The sequence below is a fragment of the Streptopelia decaocto genome (assembly GCF_964273445.1).
Source record: "Streptopelia decaocto genome assembly, chromosome: 19".
NCBI lineage: Eukaryota > Metazoa > Chordata > Aves > Columbiformes > Columbidae > Streptopelia > Streptopelia decaocto.
Window position 1 is genome coordinate 2908557 of NC_138674.1, and position 24820 is coordinate 2933376.

The 24820-nt window shown below is 46.5% G+C and overlaps 2 protein-coding genes across 2 annotated transcripts; one reads left to right on the top strand and one right to left on the bottom strand.

Annotated features, from left to right (window-relative positions):
• Window positions 1–11407: 11407 nt before the first annotated feature.
• LOC309447972 (interleukin-20-like) lies at window positions 11408–13284 on the top strand (the record flags this gene model as incomplete). Its single annotated transcript, XM_082069117.1, has 5 exons — window positions 11408–11527; window positions 11627–11692; window positions 12447–12599; window positions 12967–13041; window positions 13148–13284. 5 exons carry the CDS (start codon window positions 11408–11410, stop codon window positions 13223–13225), a joined length of 492 nt encoding a protein of 163 aa, XP_081925243.1. The 3' UTR covers window positions 13226–13284.
• A 4525-nt stretch (window positions 13285–17809) lies between these two features.
• LOC309447999 (polymeric immunoglobulin receptor-like) lies at window positions 17810–24144 on the bottom strand (the record flags this gene model as incomplete). The annotated part of the gene is made up of 11 exons (XM_082069169.1): window positions 17810–17941; window positions 18633–18691; window positions 18839–18964; window positions 19298–19416; window positions 19950–20035; window positions 20204–20280; window positions 21236–21550; window positions 21981–22304; window positions 22922–23251; window positions 23484–23816; window positions 24063–24144. The coding sequence occupies 11 exons, from the start codon at window positions 24142–24144 to the stop codon at window positions 17810–17812; spliced, it is 1983 nt and encodes a 660-aa protein (XP_081925295.1).
• Window positions 24145–24820: the final 676 nt, after the last annotated feature.

Genomic DNA, 24820 nt, shown 5'->3' on the forward strand with positions numbered 1-24820 from the left:
TTGCCAAGAAGATCGTTTCAGGAAGGAAAGTGTGTTACTCAAAAGCCATTCATGCACTTTTACCCCACCTCCCACAAACTTCTGAGAGCTGCGTGTTCACAAGAAATACTCGACAAGACAGCAGGATTGCATTTCTGCTGTAAAACAGAGGCATGGGGGCGATGGCTTCTCCCTCACAGCGTGGCACGTGGAAAGGTTTGTCCTGGACATGGTCCTGGGCAAACTGCACTGGCAGGGCTGGGGTTCGGTGATCTCCAGAGGTCCCGTCCCCTGGAGCGGGTTGGCATCTCATACTTCTTATCAAAAGAGATGCCTACATGTGTAGCTTTTCTTCTGCGGGCAAGGGTTTTTTGCCTTCTTGACCTCTTGCATTGCTTTCAGACAAAGGAACATTGTGTGTTTTATGCACTCTCTATTCTAGGTATAGCTTTGGAGGATCCCCTAGATTTCCAGGCTATCATAATGGTGTGTTTCTTTCTTTCCTTTTCAAAAATTCCCCGTTTCTCATCCCTTCAGGTTTGGGAGATCTGTTGTCAGTGACGCTCTGGGGGAAGCAGGGACTTGGTGGCCTTTTATTCACCTTGGGTGAAGGGCAGTTTTGAAGTAACGTCATTTGGTCTCTCAGCTGCCCCATTGCTGATGACTAACAGTTCCTGATGGGTGAAGCATCAACTGGACCGCATTTTTTTGCCCTATTTTTAGCTGGCAAGGCGTGACGTCGGATTTTTTACTTCTGGAAACCTCCTTTCTAGCGGCCTTGTCACAATTTGCAGTGTGACTCATAACGGCCTCAACAGGTAAATCCCAAATTACTCTTTGGAAATTTAACCCATGTCATTGTTTGTCTTGTAACATCTAAGTGTCGAGAAATAGGTTACTAATAATGAACAGAAGACATTGTTATGACCTCTAATGTGACTTATACTATGACAAAGAGAGAGCCTTACATAAGAATTTCTTAGCAGGTCCAAAAATTCCATTTAACTTAAATCAGGCTTGAATCTTGACCTAAAAGCATCAAGTAATAGAGACTTCCATCTGTAGATTCAGTGTTTTGGTGTTTAACTTAACTGAGAAATACTTGCACTTTTTAAATGACATACATAAAACTCCCGATATTTGGAAGTCTCATGCATCCTGTAAGACAGGTGGAGAATAACATCCCTATTTAATATCTTGCCCTGGGATTTCAGGCTGCTTTCTGCCAACCTAGAAGAGCGAGCTGGGCTTTTTTTGCCCAGGTTGCATGTGCTTTGCCATTTTCAGGCGCTCTTGTCACTGCGTCTTCTGACGAGCCCATCAATGCAACGTCAGGCCAGGAGGGGTTATTACCTTTCTTCTCTTTTATTTCCTCCTGCAATAAGTTGTTGGCAGGGATTTTCCAATGTCCTTATAGAAAGTGATGAGATTTGGGCGCTGGCATTTCAGAGAGTGGGGAGTGGGTGCTCTGAGCAAGGATAAACGAGGTTTTCTCTGGTAAGTTAAGAAGGCAAAAGTATGCAAAACCTCCCTAATATGTGGTCCATTTTGACTTACCCAAATATCTCCTGCACTGAGTTTTGGTTTTGTTTTTTGAGCATCCTACAGAGGCAATTTTGAGCAACTCCTATCTCGAACAGGTCATTTCATAATTGCTGTTTTGATGAGTTTCTTTTTTTCTAGTTTTGGTATTACTGGGCCGTGTGCATCTTCTGCAGAATGTTGTCTTTGTCATGATTTAGCATCAACGCTGTGACCCATAACACAAATACAAACTATTTATAGTTGCGAACGGTCATAAGACAGAAACTAGTTATCACGGTTTGAGAAATCAGATAATGCAAACCAGCTGCTCGGAAGCGTAACGTGACCGGCGGGGTGAATTACGGAGGCAACTTCACTCACTTTCCACAGCAACATCAACCCCCTTGGCCTGAAGCCCAAACATCAGCCTGGGTCACTCACGCAGTGGAGTTTTGGGGTTGTTTTTTTGCCTTTTTATGCTTTTTTTTTTTTTCACGGTGCCAAGCAGCTCATGATGTGGGTTGAGAAATCCTGGGCTTTCTTATCTTTCCACCCTAAGACACGCAGATAAACACGTGCTACGGCCGCTGATGCCGCACGTGATGGGTCATTCCCGGTGTTGTGAGGGATGCTGCAGCATCCAGGGGGGGTTTCCACATGCCCACACCACAGCTTTCTGCCCCAAAATCATCAATGCGATAATGCCACGGCCTCTGGGACACCCTTGAGAACCACTCTGTGCAGGATAAAGCCAACACTCTGAGCCAGTGTTACTCAACCAGAAAGAAAGTAGCGATGACCACAGAAGGCTGTATTCAAATCTGAGATTTCGGAGCCCCTTCTGAGAAGCTGGGGCAAAGGGAACAAGTTTCATGATGCGGATTCCCAGAATAATCAGCTCAAAAGCTGCCGCTGATACTGCTGCTCTATGAGAGAAAAATGCAATCAAATAAGGTTCCTAGAAGGTGTTTGGTTTGGTTGGTTAGTTTGGTTTTTTTCATTGAATTAGTTGATTTTAAGCACAGGGTGAGCATCTGTCTGTGCCGCAAGGGGGGAGAGGAAAAAGAAGCTTTGACCTCACCTGTGTAAGCAGAGATTGTTTTAATGAAAACATGATCCATCAGAGATGCTTTCCAGTGGTTTCAGAGGGTCTTAAATATTTCTTTATAACTTTCTACCTTTGTGTGTTCAGATGTCCCTTCTGTTGTTGATGTTTTTTTTTGGTCAGTTGGTTTTTTGGTTGGTTGGTTTTGTTAGTTTGTTTGTTGGCTTGTTTTTCTCCCACAGAAAAAGAGGTTGCTGGTGACATGACCTGGTTGTTTCTCCTGCGAGGTGTCTTAATTATATAGGACCTGGGATCTCTGCTCCACTTCTGCTCGGCACAGGTATTGTCACACTCTTTAGGCAATTTTCCCCTGGATTTCTCTTTTTGTGGAAGCCCAAGGAAGGTTTATTTCAGTAATGAGATCGAGCACTTGTGTCCATTTTTGGTTATTGCTTTCCATGTAGCTTTTGAGGGCTGTAACTGGGAAGTGGAAGATCAGTCCGAACGGTGGAAACCCCCTCTCACTGAAAATGGTGTTTAAAAGAAAAAAGAAGAAGAAGAAGAAGAAAGATCTGAAGGGAACTTCCTCTGCTAACTGTCTCCTGCCTGTTGGGAAAGGAGACATTGGCAGTTTATTGCCCATTCGGCAGAAAGGGTTGGCAGCCTGTTTGCTGACAATATCAAGACAAGTGTAAGAACCTCAATCCTTGCAATGCCCTGATTTATATTTATGGCTAAAAGGGGTTTTTGCTGGTTGCTCCCATGTTGGGAGGGATGTACTTCTGCCAGGCCAGCCTGGATTATTGGAATGATGCAAACAAGAGGTGGAAAAAAATGACTGAAATAGCATAAAAGTGTTGGGTTTTTTTAATTAAACATGAAGATTTTTTTTGACAAATATTTGGATCTGATGTATTTTAAAATCTTCATAGTGGAATAACAGCACAAGAAGACTTGCCAATGTGGGATTTGGTGCCATCTCTGCCCAGGGCTGGGGCTGGAGGGGGCAGAGCTCTGGGTCCTGCATCCCCCAGCATCACCAAAACCACCTGCGGCCCCTCGTGGTTGTGAAATTGAGACTGAGTCCCGAGTTAACATGTGCTCAAAGCAGCATGAACCCAGTCAAAACCAAAACTTGTCTTTAAGAGCTGGGCTCTGTACAGAATCCACAGATAATTTACTGAACTGTAAGTTTCGGTTTTGGTGAAAGCTAAATCTATGACAGCTCTGACTGGCTATTGGAGTGATTCATTTGCTCCCCAGATAATTCAAAAATCGAGCAGATAGCAGCGAGCACTCAGTTTCTCCTCTATTAGGCATCATTTATTGCCTGCACCATCAGCACATTTCACCCCCCTGGGCAAACCCAGGCGCTGTGGGACAGCTTTCTAAAAAGAACGCCCTGCGTGACTTTTGCTATTACATCGGTTTTTAGTCCTTCCAAAGAGAAAGATGGGAGGACCGCGAGGGCTGGGTGTCACTCTCAATGGCAGCAGCAGCGCATGTGATGGATATTCCTCTTCTCCCCGAGACTTCGCTGAGATTATTCAAAAAGCCCCGCCATCCAAAGCTCTGACTGATGCTTTGCAGGAGGAAGTGGGGGTGGTTTGATATTTCGAAAAGAAACAGCCCCTCTGCTTAACAGCGCCCTGGCCCGCTGTGCCTGGTGCATCTTAAAGTCCTTGGTCTGATATTCCTTCTCTAGGGGTGCAGATCATTAACCCCAATAACTCTGCGCACATGCTGTTCTATGTTTTGTGATCTTTTTCAATCTCTACGTGCTGCAGACTGCACCTGATAACTGATCGCTTTTCTGTGACTGTTCATTTGAATTTTTAAAGTCAGGAAATTCAGCTTTGGTTTTCTGAACATTAACGAGCCTGTTCTGACCAAGAGCCCATTGTTGGGGACCAGCATCCCAGAAGCTCTTCCATGAGTCATGGCAGCATCCATGGCCTTCAGCTGGGGATCCCCAGCTTGGCTATGGAAAGCTTCTATCCTTAAAATGAGCTATTTTCTTCAATTTTGACTAATTTTCTATTTGGAACTTCTTTGGTCTTATGTCTCTTTCAGATTGCCCACTTTCCAAGCATCACCCAACCTCCACAGGACCCCCCCAAGGCTGCAGGAACAAGGGAAGCCTCAGGATGGCTGGTAACGCAAATTAAGATTGTAGCGCTAATTGCAAACGAGGGAAAAAAATATTGAAAATTAGAAGCAAGTGTAGTAAAGAAATACAAATTCTGCAGGGAAGGTGTGCACAGGGGCTTTGAAAGTTTAAGTTTGATTTGCTTAGATCATTTTTCACCCTTGCTGTTCACGGCTCTCTCCCTCGGAAAGATCTTTCACCAAAGTTTCGTTTCCCTGTGAAATATTGGTCCCCCCGCATGAACACTTCTCAGACAGCTCCAAATCTTGCCTGTGCTTCAGCAATTTCTTTTTCTGTACACGGCATTACCACTTGTTTAGAGAAGCCCAATTGCTAATATGTCAGATGGCCACATCAAAAAGCCTCAGAAACCTCTTGGAAACTGAAAAAGCCTCACTCGTTAAGCCTGTATTTCATCTCGCTGGCAGATCTGAGTGACTGAAATACATGCACGTTTAGAGAGTGGTGCAAATCTCAGTAGGACTTGACATTGTTCTCCTATGGATGCTTCTGTTCATGTTCAATGGCAGGGCAGTGCTTCTAAGGCAATGCTACCTCATTTTTTGCTGAAATAGCCAATTTCCTTCACATAGTAAGGGGAGAAAAAGAAAAATAAAAAGCCCACACCATTGAAATTCACTCTCTGACTTGGAAATCTTACTGAAATGATCACAAAAGCATGACATGCACTCAAGCAGGGGGACAGCTAAACCTTTCCGATAACTCCTGAGCTGTTACACTTTGGGGGTGAATATTTCCCAAGAGGAATTTGATTTTTCCAGCCTGTTCCTGACATTAGCAGGAATGTGTCAAACTCATTGGGGATCATCTCTCGCATCACATGCAGCTGATTTTGAGCACAGCAGCACTTGGGCTGGAACTCTGACTTTCTGAGCAGGCGCTTTGCACGCTCGTGTTTGCAGGCAGAGGAATCCCCGGGCACAGAGGTGCCTGCCGAAACCCAACTGATAGACAGTTAAAGAAAAACTACCAGGAGCTGCTCTTTAGTTGTATCATTAAACTGTAAAGACCAGCAATATGTATTTCCCTTTGGGGAAGATGCCATTTGTGATAACCAAAAGATGAGTTTGCATTTTATCAAAACAGGAGAAGCAAGTATTTAACCTTCAACGCCCCCCACCCTGGTGACTAAATTGATGGTTTTCTGCAGAACAGATGTGTCGGTGTACAAGATCCTCCACCACGCTTTTCCCCTTCCAGAAAGGTGAATCTTAGAGGTGTGTGTGTGGGAAGCACTCCTTTTTGCATTCATTTTTACCTTCTTCGGGTGAAATCCTGGCTCGGCGGCAGCGCTGCCATTGGTGAGTGACGCAGATGAGTGTCACATCTGCTCCGTGAAGGTGGTGGCTGAGATAGTGTCATTTTCTGTGACGCGCGCCTCTGCGCAGCCAGGAGCCGGCCATGGGCCACCCAGCCAGGACAGGGGGAGCCCAGGGCCACCCGCAGCAATGGGGTGATGGTCCCCGGGGAGGTGGCTCCATCTCCTGTCCGGTGGGACACGCACCTGGGGACACCCAGAGCTGGGCTGTGCACAGCAGGAAACAGCAGAAACAGCCCCAGAGGGACAGTTGTGGGTGATGCCCAAAACCAGGATGATTGTGATGTTGTCTCGAGGTTGGGGACACTCTCCCAAGCCCCTCAGCATTAGGAAAGGAGCCCATGAAGGGAGGTTCTAACGCTGCTGAGAGCTTCATGCATCATGAGCCGCTTGGAAAGAAATGCCAGAAAACAACCTGAATTTGGTTGCCATGGCTTTGGACATGTCCTGCGTTCGGCTGATTAAGTTTCATTTCATTAAGTTGAGCTGTGGCTAGCCTGTCGCTCCCTAAAAGGCAGTACTCAGTGTTTGATTTTCAGTATTATTCAAGTGGTTATGGTTAGAAACGTGACTGAGAAGAGGGCACACGATGTACCACACCTAGCAGCCGATAACTCCCTGCAGAGGTTCAGAGGTTTTGTGTTTTTTTTCTGAGTCATTTGATGAGTTTACCGAGAAAAACAGTTTTTTGACTTTTGTCAGCAGCATTGCAGAACTGGGGCTGAGCAGGCGCTGGGGCTGGCGAGCCTGGTTTCTGTCGACAATGAACTGCACTAATGAAGAAAGAGAAGAGCAGCCAGGTTTTTGGAGGCTGGGACAGGGCACTGGCATCCACGGAGCGTGTTTCCATTGCAAAGAGCAAAGTGCGTCAGTGTAGAAGCTGATGGAAAGGGTGACGGTGGGACAGGTGACACCCATCTGGGTGCTGGTGCGAATCCCCAGGTTTCCAGCGCACTGTGCCAGATTAGCACGTGTTCAAACGAGATTTGAAACGGGCTCTGGATTGGAGGGCCAGGTGATTGCTTGGCAATTAAAGCTCTGATTTTTTTAGGGCACTACTCAGAGCTGCAGTCACTCTTCCCATTAGCACCCAGGGTGGGGCTGTCTGACGATTTACACCATTGCCAGTAGAAATTAATGCATAAAACCCAAGCAGAAACATTTTATTCTGTCTGTGGAAACAGAATTATGTTCCTTTGGCAAGGGTTTTGGTGAGCTACAGCATTACCAGGAGAGCTGTACAATCCTACAAGCGTTTTTGTTCCGGGTGGCCAATTGGTTTTTGCAGAGGCATATCAGGAAGAGTTCCTGAGGTCAGATATTGTTGCTGGACTTTGTTATTAAGTCTCAGTTTTTCTTTTATTAAAATTACTGGAGGCATTTCTATCATTCACACTGTCTAGTTCTGGGGATCTAAACACAAACCATTACCAGCCTCATATCTGAAATGCTGGTGTACCTAAAGCTGCTGTAGAAATATGAGTAATAACAAAGCCTGGCAAACCAAGAATGGTCTGTAAAATATTATCAGATCTTCTTACAGTATGAAACTACATTGAAACGCACTACTGAAACTGGTACCTTATCACTAGGAAACACTTTACTGGAAATCTAGTGTTAAAACGTGCCTGTGGTCAGTTCTTGACAGCATGACTCCTGCAGATCAGAACAGCTTGATTATGTCTTTTTTAAGGATTTTTTTAGGATAAAACCGAAGTGTTTGGATATTTGAAATGCTAAAGCTGGGTCAGCACTGGGTCAGTAACTCACGGTAAGTGACGTGCACAGGGCTTGGCTCTCCAGCCCCAGCACTGGAGCAGAGCCGGGAGCTACAGCTGAATTTCCCCAACGTAACCGGCTGTCGATGAGTAGGTGTCTCATCTCCCGCCATGCTCCTGGGCTCTCCAGGAACGTCTGATTTATTACTCATTTCAACAAGCCATTTGTCTGCAGCAGTCTGGTGCTTTCGGCTGTTGCTGAGATGTTTCCGTTGCCATAGCAGTGATGCCAGCCCTGCACGGCGGCGGGGATGCTGGTGATACACAGGGTTTAGTTTTTAATTCACTAGCATGGTGGCAGCTGCTTAACAACTGTCTATGCTGCCTTTGCTCGTATTTTGGGTGGCAACTGCTTTTAGTGTGTGCCGTCACAACGTACCTACTGTAAAATCCCAAGGGAGGAGCCCTCCTGTGTTACCTGGGAGTTGCCTGGATGGGTTCCTGGGGACAGGACCACCTCCCCACACACTCTCCAGCACTGCTGCACACAAAAGGCTTAATTATTCTGTAAGTGCCCGCAGGAGTCAGCTGGTATTTTACTATCTGAGCTCATCTGCCTTGTCACGGTGCTGTGTTTCAGAAATCCCTGTTTCTCCTTTCCCTCTTTCTTCCCAGAGCATATGAGAAACAAGTTTCTGTTTTAGTGAGGATATGTTCATGTTGCTGTCGCTGGCAGGTAGATGAGAGCCTCACTTAGGCTGTGTGGGGAAAGCCAAGCCTAGGTGATTTGCTTCCACCAAGACTTGGTCCAGCACATGCAGAGATCCCAGCTCATGCCGTTCATCTGCTCCGAAAAGTGAGGGTTTCAGACCTCCCCCAGGTCCAGCCCTTTGGGTAATCAATTGCCACCATTGCACACACACTTAAAAACCAAAAGTGAAAATCTATCTGGGTTGTCTCCCTGCCTCTGATGTGGTTATTCTTCTCCTTGGCCTTGCAGTGAGGGTGAAACTATTTCCTCTGCTTTGCAAATGGTCAGTGACAGGACAGAGAGGCCAAGGGACAGTCACCCAGGACCCTGCAGAGGTCTGGAATGGAGCAACGTCCTGGACCCCAGTAATACAACACTTCACTCCTGTTCCTGTATCACCCCAACATCTTCCCTCCACCAGCCTGGCTGGCAATTTTGAAGTGATGACTCTTTCTTGCCTGCTGGCATTTAGCTGAACTGCCTTGAGTGTCAGCTCAGTTACCAAAAGGAAAAGAAAAATCCCTTCTTCTCATCCGCAATTTACATAATTAAGTAAGAACTCACTACCTCTTTCCTCGTTTCCTCACCGAGGCTGGGTGTGCACCGGGCTGCCTGGGAACACTGCTGATGCCGCTGCTCCGCGTGAAATTTTTGCTGCAATTACAGGCAGCAGCCAGAATTGGGGGAGGAAGGCAGCAATTAGCAGCCTTGAATTGCTGAGGATCCCTCCAACACCTCAGCAATGGCAAACGCAACCTGCTGCAGATTTGGACCTGCCTTTTGGCCGTTTTACTGTGTGAAGGCACAGGGATGAGAGAGGCAAGTTTAGTATTCGAGGTAGTTTCAGCAATACTGTATGCGATACTATGACTAGCCTGGGCATAAAATCTATTTGCCTAGTCTTCCCCTGATGATGGATTTACTTCAAGATTGAGTTTTGTTACCAGCAAAACTTCATCCAACAGCCCTGGCCCACGACATGTACCTGCATTGCAATAGGATGCTGCTCTCCCCTGGAGCATCATGGCTGATCCAGATGTTGGCGGTGGGATTAGAGGGGTGTCTTTCCACCTCCATGGCCTCTAGTCCCTCTGACTTTCCCTACTGAGTACAGGTAGTCTGAGAAGTCTTTCTTAACTGCTTGTTTTTGTTTGTAGACTGGACTTAACTATCTCCTGAGGGGTCACAGAACAACCAAATCAGCCTCGGAGCCAACACCATAGTGAACCAGGCTGGGTTTTGGACCAGTACAGCCATATTCATGTGCCAGCACATCCCAGCTGGCAAACCCTGGTTCCCTGGGGACAGCTGATCTGAAACGTTGCTATGAAAACATGCCTGGCTGTGTCAGTTTTGCTCAGCAGCTAATGCTTGTGGCAGGGTAATTCTAGACCTTCCAGTCAAAGTCTTTGCTCGTGGGTCAAACTTCCCTGCTGCCGCTGAGCTGGTGGGTTTGTAAATGTTTCAGTGAATTATCTGCCTTTCTGCAGGGCGATATGTTTGGATCGTGCATGATGATCACCTAAGTCACCCGCGTTCCTGACAAACCAAGTGACTTCTGGCACTGCGGTGGGAGCTGTGTCACCCCAAGCCCTGCCTGCTCGGACCTGTGCATTTCTGGTCTCCAAACACCAGGGATGTGCTAAAGGAGAGAAGTGTCCATCCACCTGAGAACAAAGCCTGAGAAGTGGGTCTCCTGACGCTGGTGGGTGAAGGCTCCACATGCCAGGACAGTGATGGAGAAAGGTCTTGCCGGCTTTCTGAGTCACGCTACTTTTACCAATGCACCTTGATCTATGGCCAGAATCTCTCTCATCTTGGTATATTTGGACCATGGGCATCCCAGGGGGGGTGATACTGCTCAACTTCTTGCGTCTCAACATCTCTGTGATGAGCTGGGAATGGACCCTCTACAAGAGGGACTTGGCAGAACAACTCCAGGATGGGGTGACCCCTCCAGCTTGGCATTTTGGGGATGTAATCTCCACAACGGTCCCTTTTTTTTGGTCATGTCCTTCTTCCCGAACAAAGAAATGATGCAGCAATGCCAAGATTTCCCGCCTCCGTGGGTGAGGGAAGCACGTGTGGGTGAGAGATTTGGTCCCTTTCACTAGCTCATTAAATCAGTGAATTGCAAGGGGAAATACAAGCTGGGGAAAGAAAAAGAAAAATCCCAAAAGTTAATCCGATTTATTTCCTCCCAATACCTGGATAAAAATGTGTTCTTGGGAGCTCTTCAGGTCAGACATCAGTGAGATAGGGGAACCCACATCAAAGAACAAGGTAAAATACTGATCTTTATCCTTTTGCTCTATGTGCTTGTGCCTGTTTCCTTCTACTCCTATAACTTCTCTCTGAAAGGGCCTTTTATTTCATTCATAACCATAGTTTTCAGTGCTATCAGAACTTGCAGTTGAAGGTCGCTCTTTCTGAGGGAAAGCATTTCCTTTTGGGATCAGATGTTGGGATCTGCTGCTTTCACTCCCAGTTCCCTCCTGCTGCTTCTGAGTTGTAGGCTTTTAAAAATCTAATTTATCTGCATTTATTTTTCAGAAGAACGTTATCTATTTACACACAATCTCTTCTTGGTATTTTATTTGGGTTTTTTTTTCCTTCTTTGGGAATCTTCTGTTAAATATTTGGGTTTATTTGATTTATAGTCTTGCACGTAGGGAGTGAGAAAGAAATGGGTAAGAGATACTAGTCAGTGTGATTTTTTTAATACACATGTACATGTACTATATATAATACATATATTTTCATAAGCATCTCAACTGTGTTATTTAGGAAACATAGCGAGGTAATATTGTCTTCCATGACCAGTTCTTGCAGGCGTTGAGCTGTGTTTGCATCCCACAGCAGCATGAAGGGATCCCCCTTGTTCCTCTGCCTCTTCTCCACCATGTGCTGGGTGAATTTGATGCCGACAGCTGGGAACAGAATCTTCCACTTCGGACCCTGCAGAGTTTCAATGAGCGTGGCTGAGATTCGATCTGGTTTCACCGCAATTAAAGCCAATATCGTAAGTATTTGCTCCGGGCTCTTGTGGAGCTGAGGATGCTCTTTAGTGGCCCCTCCTGAGCCGGTGTGTGCGTCACCATCTCCATCTTGTCCCCCGCAGCAAGCCAGGGACCCCATCAGGACCCTCAGCATCTTGTCGTACCCACACTCTCTGCACAAGGTGAAGGTAGGTGTCCTCACCCTGGCTCCGCTTTTATTCTGAATAATTCTGACCAGCCAGCATCCTAACACCCCTCATGGGGTGCACCAGCTCAGGGCGTTTGGGGATGTTGTTCAACACCGTGACTGCTGCTAAGTTCCTGCGAAACACAGACGCTGAGCAGATCAGGGAGGATAAAGTGATGTGGATCACGTATGTGAAAAGAAGTGGGTGTCCCGGTTCCTGCACCGGGTTTTCACCCTGACTGGCTTTCTAGAAATGGCTGGCAGAGATTGTTGTTGTTGTATGTGATGCTCCGGTTGCAGGAGCTTTAGCTCTGACTCCCCACCGCCTTGGTTGGTGGAGGCAGAGTGAGGTGAACCAGGATTTGGATGCAAAGTTATTGAAGAATACAAAAGCAGGTGAATGTGAAATATATTACAAATATTTTGCAGCTCTCCTACACTCTAAGGCTCTAGACATTGGCCACTGCTTCAGGTCTCAGCCTGTAATACCAGCTACAAAATCAGCAATTTATTTTGCTGACTAGGACTTGCTGAGGGTGGATCTGGAAAATCAGTCTAAAATAACTTCTTACTTATATTACCAGTTTACATTAAGCATCACTGGAAAAGCTTTATATGAGTCAAAACATCCGTTTGTGTTCAGCTACGGTGCTTGCTGGTAGAGATGGTTTATTCTAGAGAAGGGCAGAAAGGTTGGTGACTACAGGTTTATGGCACTTTAGAAGATCTTTTAAAAAATTAATTTATTCCTTAAGTCTTCAGACAGATGCTGCATTGCCCACCACCTCTCCAACTTCTACGTGGACAAAGTCTTCAGACACTGCAAGACCGAGGATTCATATGTCAACCGGAAAATCAGCAGCATAGCCAATTCCTTCCTGAGCGTGAAGAGGACGCTCACGCAGTGTGTAAGTCTTGGGAATTGCTAGAGTTCAGTTTCCTCTGTTAGGATTTGGTATATAAATATAGTATTTGGTGTATAAATAAACCTAAAATTACAAAATCTATATTTATAAAATGTTTTTAACAAGAATGCATATCTCTGCTAAGAGATTTTTATACCTGCCAGCTCCCACCTTAGTTTTCAAGAATTACATTTATCCTGTCCCTCTGTCCATTGAAGTCAACTCTGTTCTTAACTGAAGTCTGATTTAAGGACCTGCAGCCTTTTCCAGAGTTTAACAAGGTCTCAGTCTATACAGTAATTTCCAGCGTAATTAGAAATCTATCTCTTATTTTAATAAATTAACTAATGAACTCTATCTCATTTTTTAGCATGAGCAAAATAAGTGCATGTGTGGACAGGAATCCACTGAGAAATTTAAGCAAATACTTGCTAACTATGAAGCGGTAAGTTGATAACTAAGTTTAGTAATTAACACAGCTATTCAGATTCTCTTTACAGTGGGTAGTACTCTCCACCTTTGCTCACAACTTGTTCTTTATATCATTTCAGCTGGATGTCACATCTGCAGCAATTAAATCCCTGGGTGAGCTGGACATCCTACTGGACTGGATGGAGAAATCTCCTTAGAGAGCAGAAGCTGTTAATGACCCGCTAACGAACTGCTGGGACATTGCAAACAGCAGTGGTGAATGGGAAAATAATGTGCTGTATCAGTGCAATTTCTCATTTGTGTTTGATCCATCACTGATTGTTTTGCTAACCAGGTACATGGGTGAATGCATCAATCTTGCATTAAGATGGAAATACCGAGTTTGATCAAACTGGTGTAACCCTCGCTTAGCTGACTTCCACCAAAGGATGATCTCCAAGGGGGTATCTAAAAGGTTTTCTATTGCTAGCAGACATAAGCTATGATCATTTAATAAAAGTACTGTTTAATTTATACACTTTTTCTATAGGGAATGCATATTCATGGGTGCTGAGTGCCTGCTGGAACTACTCTGATGTAGTTAACGCTGCAGAGCAGCCCTCATAAATTTAGGCTCAGTCTTAGGTGAGCGCTGCTGCTGATTGCTCTGGCTGAATCGAGGGGCACAGGGTGGGAAATGCTTCCAAGAACAGGTCCTGCCAGGTATGTCAGGCCTTAGAAATCTGTTTCTTTTTGAGATGATATTTTCTGCCTATCTGTAAAAGAAAATTTTCTATGCAAGATACATGGTTGCTGAATAGAAAAAGGTTCTTGTACATATTGTGTAATTTACTGACACTCAGTAGTAAGTCGTGTGGAAATCTGTTGCAATTACTGTAAATAAACCCCACTTGAAACTGTCAACATTCTGAGGAATTTTGTGTTTCTTGTAGGTGCAACTTTCTGAATTGGCTGTGGTGCCCTTTCACAGCAGATATTGTCACTCCTGGTGGCGGCGGCATCGCAGAGATGATGCATCATTCCTCACATACCAGGGAGACCAAAGTTTAAACCTGAAAGATACTAAATCACCCCAGCTTGTCCACAAGACCATTTTTATTGTGCATAATGTATCACTTCGTTCTGTTTTCACCCCTTTTGGGCTCTTTTAGCTGCATGTACCTTGCTGGTACCTGCCGGTTCTGCATGCTCTAAATCCCTTTTCTACTGTGTTTTCCCGCAAGGTGTTAATACGCATATTGCTGCAGTACCTGACAGTGGCAGAGGACTAATGTGTTAGTAAATGAACCAAGACCACCCAGATTCTCTCTCCAAACAGCTAGAAGGTGTTATGCTGCTTATTAGCACATGCTGCTTGGAGAGCAGATGGATGTTTATGTCCCTGGTAGCACTCTAGTTCTAATATTTCAAGTGATAAAGTCTTACTGCTGCATTCGTTGGACATAAACCTCGATTAAGACTGGAGGGTAGATCTCTGGCTTGGTACATTTTGCTCTAGGTAACACCTGAGCTGAGCAAGGGGACAACCTTGGGACAGCCCAACACTCTCCAGCTCTCCCTTTCCTGCCCATGAGCAAGATCCAGCAACTGGGATGGACGCAGGTCTGGTTGCTCCCAGCTCAGGCAATTTCTAATGATGCTATAGACATGACACAGAGATTTTAGCTGCAAAAGAGGCTCTTTAACAGGATTTTTCAGGATTTTTGCAATTATGGAATAAGGTGCTCATGTCCTGGAGAAGGAGCTAGTTACTGGTTTGGTTTCATCCCCATCACAAGACTTCCAGCAGCACGTGGACATCACCAGAGCCTTGTGTCAGTCTGGTGGGCACTGTGCCTTTCTTTGGGTGCAGAAGAGGAGGAGACTCCTTGTCCCTTCCCAAAACAACCCAGTTGGAGACCTGGCTGGATGAGCACACCAGCATTTGCCTATAGAGCATATCATGCTGAGCGGGATTTGGTGACTCACTTTTAAAGGAAAAATCTCCTTGATGGCTCATGATCTTTCCTGAAATATTTGCTTATGCCAAAGGAAGATTTCTCAGGGCTTTAATTTGCTTAACTTGCTTTCTCATGGCTTTTTGCAGCATAACTTTCATTTGTCCCAGAGCCAGGGCATGAACGGGTGAACTCATCCCTCCACGCTCTGTCAGGGTTCACGAAAGCTGATCTTTCAACACCATCACCTTTGAAATCAACCATTTAAGAGTTACATGTCTTGCATGTACCATGGTTTTCTGTCAAAAACATAAAAAAACACATTAGGAACAAAGAAGTGATGCAATGAGATACCACAACTTGTCACGGACCATGTTTGCCAAACCCTGGTGAAGGAGATGGAGCTGCTTGGTGAGATTCTCATGGACCTGTGCATTGATCATGGTGGGCTTTGCATCACAGGTTGAGTGACCAGCGTGAGTTTTACTCTGCATTGTCGGCTTACGCTGTCACAATTATTAATTACCAGATTTAATTGATTTTGTACCCTGTGTGGAGGGTTTCATGCCTCCATCCATGCATGTCTTACTGCTTTCATGGCCAAGTTGACACTTTCCCACCTGCTGCAGCAGCCTAGGGATGTGTCCCTTTGGAAACGAGGTGCCAGGTGGAAATGCCAGCAGCAGGAAGGAGCAGGAGCCGTGGGCTCAGCCCAGCCACATTTCTCACCCTCTACACCTCTCCTGGGAGTGGTTTAACTCATCCTCATTGCTCCCAGGAGGAGCAGAGCAGAGACCAAGGTGCCAGCAGGCAGGCTGAGGAGGAAGTGGATTTGCAAAGGGGTTTTCTCCTCTCGGAACTTGTCAAACCTTTTCCTGCAGCTTTATGACTGGGGATGCTTCCCAAGCGCACGCCTTTCTTATTGCACCAGAACAATTCATTCACTTCCAGCAACTCCGGGCGGGCACAGACCTGCCCTGGCCCCTCCGCACCTTTTCCAATATCCCAGCCCCTTTCGAGGGGATGCAGCCCGGGACATGAGGCAGATGAGCTATAACCAGACATTTTTGGTCCTGGTCCTGCCATCGGTAAGGTGCTGACTATTGTGATGTGGATGTGAGAGCAGCCCTGAAAACACTCATACTGCTGGAGCTGCTGCCCTCCTGTTCACGGGGAGCCAAGCTCATCTCTGTGCTTATTGTGGGGATGTCCATGATTCAGGAATAATGTGGCTTTTTTATCCTTGATGAAAACTCAGCGTTTGCAGGCTAACGCAAACAGCCATTGCTTGACACTTCACTGAGCTACCGTACTGTTTTAATTTCAAAATGTAGCTAATATTCTACCAAAACAGAAATAGACTTGTGGTGTTACTGTAAGACCATCAGCTCAGGCTCTAGCCTGGGTGATGCTCCTCATTCTTTATATGTTATGCCTTGCTATCAGAGCTGCATGTGACCAACACAGGCTCAGGAATTTGAAGTTATCTTTGTGGTTTCTGCCCCTTTTCTCCTGAAAATCCCTGGCCCTGTCGGACACCCCCTTACCCCCACTTTTCACTAGACAGGCATCAGCCCATCCCATTCCCAGTACTCTGGGAAAACTGCTTATCTGCTTTATCACAACTTCTTCATCCTTGCTGCTTCCTATCTTGCTTTATCTGAGGGGTATTCAGCTTTCTGTACCCATTTCTAACTGACAGACAACAGTCTCGTGCTGCTGTTTGGAAATCCATACATCAATAAATTACTTTTCTCTGTTTAGACATCCACGCTCAAAAATAAGACCAAGAGACAACATTTAATTGCAGTCACTCTCATTTCTGCCTGGATAAAAGTGAGGTCGGCCAGGGAAAATGTGTGAGTGACGTGTGGCTCAGGTTTATTAAGCAAAGGGTGGGTTTCCAAGACCACGCTCTGTGGCAGAGGAGGACGGATTTGGCTCAGTGGTTCCACCTCCAAGTCAGAAATGGGAAATGGTTGGTTCAGCTGCTCTGGGGAGTTTAGTCTGTACTATGCAAATGAATACAGTGAACACTGGTGCTTAATCAGCTATATAGGCTGCTGATAGGTTGTCATGCTAATTAACATTCATGCTGTGATCAGTTCCTGCTGTTGATGAAAATGCATGCGAGAAACATTACTTGTAATATTGCCTGTTTATCTCCATTAATTGTGGTTTTCTTCTGCTGTCCTGTGCCATTTGCAACACCTGATGTGATGCTGTAATGCTGCAGTAAGAGGAGGAGAAAGCCCCCCAACCAAATGCACCCTTACTGCACCTTTTTGGGTGCACTTTCCCCATACCCTCCCACTGACTTCAAGTCCCCCTGGTCTGCTGAAAGCCAGTGGTAATTCTTTATTGCTTCTGCATGAAAACACTTCAGACCATGTCTGGTCTGCAGGTACTGCCCTCTGGGTGAGAAAGCTAAGACGAATCAAAAGCGCGAGTCATTGTTCTAAAGGGTTTTCCAGCTGCCTTTAAAAGAAAAATGAGATATATATATATTTTTAATGCCCCTTCTGGCCTTTGAGAGCCCCCCATGTTGGAAGGGCACTGGTGGGGCTGGTGCTGTCACTGAGCTAAGCCACCGGAGCCCCTGACGTTTTCCAGTCTAACCTGCTCACTCAGATCTGTTTCCAGCCCAGCTGCCCTATTTGGCATCAAACGATTCCTCCTAAATCACTGCTCAAAGCTGAGTTTAAGCAAAAAAAAAAAAAAAAAAAGAAAAGGTCAAGCTATAGCAAATCATGGTAGCAATAAATGGTGCCGCTTGCTGATGTCTTGCTCTGATCCTCAAGGTAGAGCCAGTCCCAGTTGCTGCCTTGTCTTGGTCCCTCACCTTCAGATCTGACCCTCCCATTTCGGAGGGGACGTGTCAGGGACAGCGCTGTCCCCCCCGGAGCCGCCCTGTGAGATGGTGTTGGAGGTGAGGAGGTAGGTGGAGTAGGCGAGGTCAGCATCCTCCTTGGAGCTCTGGGGAAGGACAGAAGGACACGGTCAGTGGGCAGGGACAGACAGCAGCAAGTGGTGGGGGCAAGGACAGCATTAACAGGGCCATGAGCTTCTCAGGATGACTGGGGCAGACCTGACAAGTGGGACAATACGGCAGGTCATGAGAGCATCACGCCTTTGCTCAGCCCCGGGCAAGACTCCAAATATTTGCAGTTTTGGGACTCTGTGACATGTCTGTCCCAACGTGTCAGCACCCAGCTCACCTGTCCTAAAGCTTGTCCTAAAGGTTTTACTGCTTTCCTGAGAGTTTCCTTAAATGGTTCCAGCTCAGCTCTTGGCACTTACAACACTCACATATTGTCTTTGGTTATGGACTTTTAAAAGAAAGGTTTGCCTCTGGCACATTTGGTTACTGCTGAGTGGTTCCACTTGGTCATGATCTTCCCTCTAAAGGTCCCTTCCAGCTCAGACTATTCTATACCTGGGGCTGACTTGGTACACTGCATTATTACCTCTGCTAAAATGCGGTGTCAGGAAAGGGTTAAGGTCCCCCCCATGGAGGATGATCTGCTGCACGTAGCCAGATCCAGGTACATGGAGAACACCTGGGTATAAATAAGGCCCCTGGGAGGGGGAATAGCTCTCTTGGGAAAGATGGGAGGACCGTGGTGGTGTCTCCCATGTGAGTGGCCTTTCTCCTGCCTCCTCTTACCCTTTTTGCCTTTTTTATCTCGGCAGCACTTTCTGGGGTAGCTGCGGTGGTGATGAACTCTGTAGGGAGAGAGAAGGAGGTGTTAGGGTGGGGGGACAGTCCCTGGGCAGAGGTATTTCTGCGCTTTTTTTAGGGTCCTTCTGCAAACCCATCCCTGGCACCCCGTGTTCTGGGGATGGAGAACAAGTCCCTCCGTCAGCACGTACCATCCCCTCCAATCTGAGTCTCCTGGGTATCTTTCACGCAGGCGTTATTGCTCGCACTGTACTCCTTCACGCTTTCAAAGTCCGACATGCTGATGTTTGTCCTGTAGCTCCCGACGGACACCAGATCTGTTGAGAGGGAAGGACATAAATACCTTGCACCCTTGCTCAGAGTCGGTGCAAGTGCATCAGCCTCTGAACGGTCTTGGTGCAAGGAGACAATATGCAATGCAACATGCAAAGCCTGCAGATGGGTGGGCTCTGTCTCAGCCCAGGCACCCTGTTTGCTGGGTGTTGGAGCCACATGGATGGGGACAGTGTCACAGACTGGGTCCCTCATCTCCCCTTGGTGTGGTGGGGGGACCGGGGAGCAGCTCAGCCCGGCAGAGATGGCAGCATGCACAGGGTATCGTCTTCATATTGCCGATGTCTCTTGAGATACTAGAAAAGGCGGGAACTCACCAGATCTCTTCAACTGTCTGTATTTAAAAATGGCAAAAGCTGCCACGAGGACCAGGATCACGGCACCAGCAAGGCCCAGGGCTAAAGGCAGTGTACTGTGGCCCTGGCGTTGATCAGAGCTGCAACGGAGGGAAAAATAGATCACTAAGCTGTGAAATGCATTTCTTTTAAATTATTCAAGACTGAGTAACATATGTGAATGTCTGGCAGTCTAAAAACAGTATAGGATGATAAATCTGAGTAAGCATGATGCAATTCCAATAATGAACTGGATCCCAGCATATCACAGGGGATAAATAAAAGTGTAGGACAGAGGTTGTACCAAAACAGCTGCATCAGCAGTTTGGTAATGAATGAGAGAAGGAAGGCTCTCTAATCTTGACAGAATTATTTTCAATTAGTTTTTCTGTATCTGGAATCTCTAGTCATTCTCTCCTCTCTGGGACTGTATTTTCTTACTCGGGCTAGATATAAATTTCAAATAATCTCGCCTTTTGCTGCTTTTCCTCTGCTGTTTTGAACTAAGTTCTTTGGGAACAAGATTTTTTGGTTCTTTTGCTGCTAAGCTTCATGGGCAGTGTGCAAACACGGTGCGAGTATCAGGCTAATAAAATCTTCAGCAATAATTGACAGAGGCTTGCAGAGAACTCACCTTTCTGAGTCAGCTGCACCTCGCACTTCAGCATCACTGTAGGCTCTTCCTTGGGGAATAAAACCACCTGCGGCAGGGCTGGGGACCTCGGCAGGATGATGGTCCTTGGTAGGGATGGGGACATTGGCAGGACGAGGGACCTCAGGGGGGACCTCGATGGGATGACGGTCCTTGGTAGGGATGGGGACGTTTGCAGGATGAGGGACCTTGGCGGGGATGGGGAGCTCAGCAGGGATGTTGGCAGGATGAGGGACCTCGGGTTGGCTGGGGACCTCGGCAGGGCTGGGGTTGTCAACATCCAGGAGGTCCACGCTGCGGCCGGCACCGCTCCCTGCATTTCCCAAGGAAGAAAGGGAGTTAATCGCATGAGCAGCAGCACGGAGATGGTGACACAAAAACGAGTTGGGTGTATTTGATGCCTATGGAACCTCAGTGGGTTTTGGCTGTGCGTCTGAGGCTCTTTAAAATGGGATTTAGAGATCTGAAATGACCTCATTCCAAATAATTTATTGCAAAAAAAAATCTGAAGTTGTCTCTCTCTGCCTATATGCTTTTGAGAAGTCTTGCATTTCTGAGTTCTGCCTCTAGTACTTCCAGAACAAATTTTGCATACTTGATTTCTTTTATTTCTAGCTCTTTGCCCACCAAAGACAGTGAAGTGAGGATATTTCTCTCTGTTTTCATTTTTACTGTTATCCACTTAAGATAGTTGTGTGTGGGTGCTATACTTTTTCTATGGTCAGCTTCTAACAATACCCCTTACTGAGAAAAACATCTTAATTCCAAAATACTGCACTGAAGTTGAGACTTAAGCCCCTTGCTACCCAAGGGGAGTTGGTGATAGCCCTTCCTTTCCTGCTCCCTACTGTTTTCTTCTTTATTAAGATAATAAGCTCCCTGGAGCAAGATGTGTCTCTGAACTATGTGCCGTCCTTCACCTAAGAGGTGTCAGATGTTGCTTAATCTAAATGATGCTACAAATTGTCCAAGCAATTATTAGGAAGGATAGGGTTAAAAAGTAAAAATTGTGTGGAAGGAAGGGATTTTTAGACTGGTGGGGTTGTTTTTTTGGTGTTTTTTTGACTGGGAATCGGGGAGAAGCAGAAACCAGTGAGTGGTTGAAAACATCTATGACATGCTGTGCAAACCCAGGGTGATCTTGGCACCTGGGAGGCTGCCTGGATGAGGGTGCATCTGCTTTGAGGTGCTGCAACCTAGTGGGTATGGAGAGAATTTTTCCCTCCGCTTGAGTCACAGCCTTGAGGAGCCTTTTCCTTGGAACTCACCTTCGGTCACCTCCAGGTGCACTGCCATGGTTTCCCCAAAGATGCCGTCGCGCTCCACTCCACACCAGTACCACCCTTGGTCTGTCTTGGCCACCGAGTCAAAGCTCAGGACAACTGTCTTGTTGTCAGTGTCACAGGTAACGTCCGGCCCTGGCCGTCTCTGGTCAGCAGCTGGCATGGGGGTGCAGCTGCCATCAGCCCACTTGCACCAGTATTTCTGGTAGGAGTAGTACTTGCATGGGTAAGAGCAAGTCAAATCCAGCCGGGAACCTGCTTGCGCCTCCACTTCCTTCTTTCCCTTCAGTCCAGGTTCTCCTGCGAGGGCAAACAGAACATCAAGGCTGACGTTAGTGGTTTTGATGGTGGGAATGGTCATCAGTGGGGAGTGGTGCTGCTAGAGATGGCAAACTGGGAGATGCATCTTTGAGGGAAAGTGCTCCTCACATTGCTAAATGAATGTTAAAGGTGCTGTATCTGCAACTCTGAGTGAAAGCTCGGTATAGGTTTTTTTTGCAACACTTAAAAAACACTTGCGTGAGAAACTTCTGTGAATACTTTCCAATCAAACTGAAACTTTTTTTCCATTTTAAAGCACTGGGGTGTGGGAGAATTGGCACAATGCATTGACTTATGCATAGAAGTTCAGAGCTGGACCTCACATCTCTTCCCTGCTCCTTTGTGGTGCTTAGGGGGTTGTTTTGCACCTACTGAGCAGGCAGAGAACTGACAACCCATGAGCTCGTACCATCTATGACCTTCAGCTCAGCTGATGATTGCTGCTCCTTCTCCTCGTCTGTCATGCACCAGTAATAGCCTTTGTCACTGTCCTTCAGCTGGTTCAGGATGATGGTCATCGTATTGTTAGCTGGGCTGTCGATGATGGCGACTCTTCCTTCATATGGGCCCGACACGTACCCAGTGGTGTCGGTGATCCGAGCGCACCCATTCTGTCTCCACTTGCACCAGTACTTCATCGAGGACCTTTTGCGAGGCTCATAGTGGCATTCAAAAGTTACCGAACTTCCTTTTACTCCAATTATTGTGGGCTTTACTTGAGGAACATTCGTCTCTAGAGATAAAAATGACATGAGCAGCTATAAACATCTAACTTTTGCCCATGTGGCACTCCCCCAAGAGAATAAATATTATCAGATCAAACAAAGGGGTTTTGGCTAAAGCAAGGCTAGGCAAAGCTCAGGGGTGTAGGTGGTAGGGGACTGTCCTGGCACTGCTGGGAATTGACCCTAAAGGGTCTGTCAGGCCTTTCTTTTTCCCAAATTCTCTGTGTGGTTGTTGTCTTTGCGTACTGATGTTTCTAAGTCCCTTTGATAGGGGAATGGCACATCTGGTCCCTTCTGTCATTTTGAGATTTAAGGAATTAAGACTGGAAGAGAGAGTTTGCTTGTCTCAAACTGGTCGGCTGACTTTGCATTCTGGAATTTTGGGCTAGCCAGGCTAGGGAAGACAGCTTAGCCACTGCTGGGAAAGTTAATTCTTGGTACAGGCTCATTAGTGATGGTTTAGTACCTTACAGATAGTTAAATGAATAGAAAGAAGTATCTAGATGAGAGGATAGGATAATAGCTCTCTGCAAATGGAAATTGAAGTTGTTAAATGAAGTGATACTTCTAATGATGGTTCAAACGAGACGAAGAAGGGAAAAAACACTGGGAATAGTTCACTCACCCTCATAGACATGCACATCCAGTTCCTTTGTTTCTCCATTCTCCCCATACTTGCCAGCCCCACACAGGTACAAGCCCGAGTCTTCCCAGTCCATCTGGGTTATCACGACGCTGAACGAGCCTGGGGACTGCTCGTTTGTCAGTAGAACTCTCCCCACGTAATCCTCGTCAACATTCCCATGGCTATCGACGATGTCGTGGCAGCCATCTTTCTCCATCTTGCACAAGTATTTCCTCATGCTCTCGTTGTCCTTCCCGAAGCTGCAGGACATGGTCAAAGTGCTGTGCAGCTTCACGTAGAAGAGCTCAGCTCCCTCAGTTTCATGAGGACCTATGCATAGAGACCATAGTGCTCATCAACTGCTCCGTCAGTAACTCTGTGCAACTCCCTGACACCTCAAGGGTTTTATTTTTATTATAGGGTTCCTCTCTACTTTGCTATATTATATGGTTGCGTGCCACTCCTGGTCAGAGCACGATCTACCCAGCTGTGTCCCACATCTGTCACACATTTCAGGAGCCAGAGAAAACAATATTTCAAGGAGCCCCAAGAGTGTAATTACCTTCAGAAACATCCAGACTGACTTTGTGGGAGAGCCCTCTGCCATTGATACCGATACCGCACTGGTAGGTGCCTGCGTCTGCCGCTGTGAGCCCCGAGATGTCAATCTGGAAGTTTTCTGCCTGTGGGTAGTCGGTGATGGAGATTCTGCCTCGGTAGCCTGGAGCAGCGTAGCCGCTGGTGGAGGCAACGGTCCTGCAGCTCGTGCCCGATTCCCTGCACCAATACTTTCTGTCGTGTCTGTTCACGCGGGTGGGAGGGTAGAAGCATTTCACAGTAACAGAGCCGTTGAGCAGACCATAGACCTGCCCTGGTCCGAACACGGGGCTCGAGACTGCAAGAGAAAATCAAGTTGGCTCTAAATTCCAGTTGTGCTATGTGAACCCGTGGGACTGCCGAGGAGGTTGGGTGCACTGAGGCAAGCGTGGACCCTGGGCATCGTCTGATCTTAAATGTCCCATAGCAGTGATGGCCACCAATGGGGCAGAGACACTCCCTGAGCCCTGTTTCCCCCCTTATTAATGTCACCTCTGGTCCTAGGCCACCCACAAGTTTTGTGCCCCAGACAGGTTGCACTTACTTGCTGCCTTGGGGGGGTATCTGCTGTTTGCCGATTCAGCTGGGAGGAAAGCAAGCAAAAAGGCAAATGCCAGTAAAGTCATTTTTCTTGCATTCCCTGGAAAAGACATAAAAGTTGCTGAATAGTTTGCAAAATGACTAAGCTAAATGATCAAGTCATCTAATAATCCTTGTGCCTGGGGGATATGAGGGTTGTGGGTACTTGAGAGAAATATAGCATTTAATGACATCTATCAAGCAGCAGGATGGGAAAGAGGGAGCTGATAACTCTGCCCTAGTCTGTGTTGCTGCACAACTGCCCATGGGTCTCACCCCAACGCCCCAATCTTGCCTGAACTGAGTGTGCTGATGGTGGGAATGTGCGTTTCCCAAGCATGGCTGTTGATCTACCTGCGTACTCCAGGTTCTAGAGGACACAACAGGTGCCAAAGAAAATCTTTATAAACATTCAGAGGAATTTGATTTCATGGTATCAAGTGACACAGTTTTATTAAGGGTAATTCCCGGTAGAAGAAAAAGGCTTTTATTTCCGTGTTAAGATGAAAGGTGTTCTGTTGTGTGTTCTTCCTTGTATTATGATTTTTAATTGCTCAGTAGCCACTTGTCCATGACTAATAATTAACTCACTGAGCATGAAAAATGCTCTTTCATACATATCCCAGAAGGAGCCAGCAAGACAAACATAACGTATTCTGCAGAAAGCAAACACCATGGCACAAAAAGGGCCTTGATATTTGCCCCTTGCTAACAGCAGCTCCT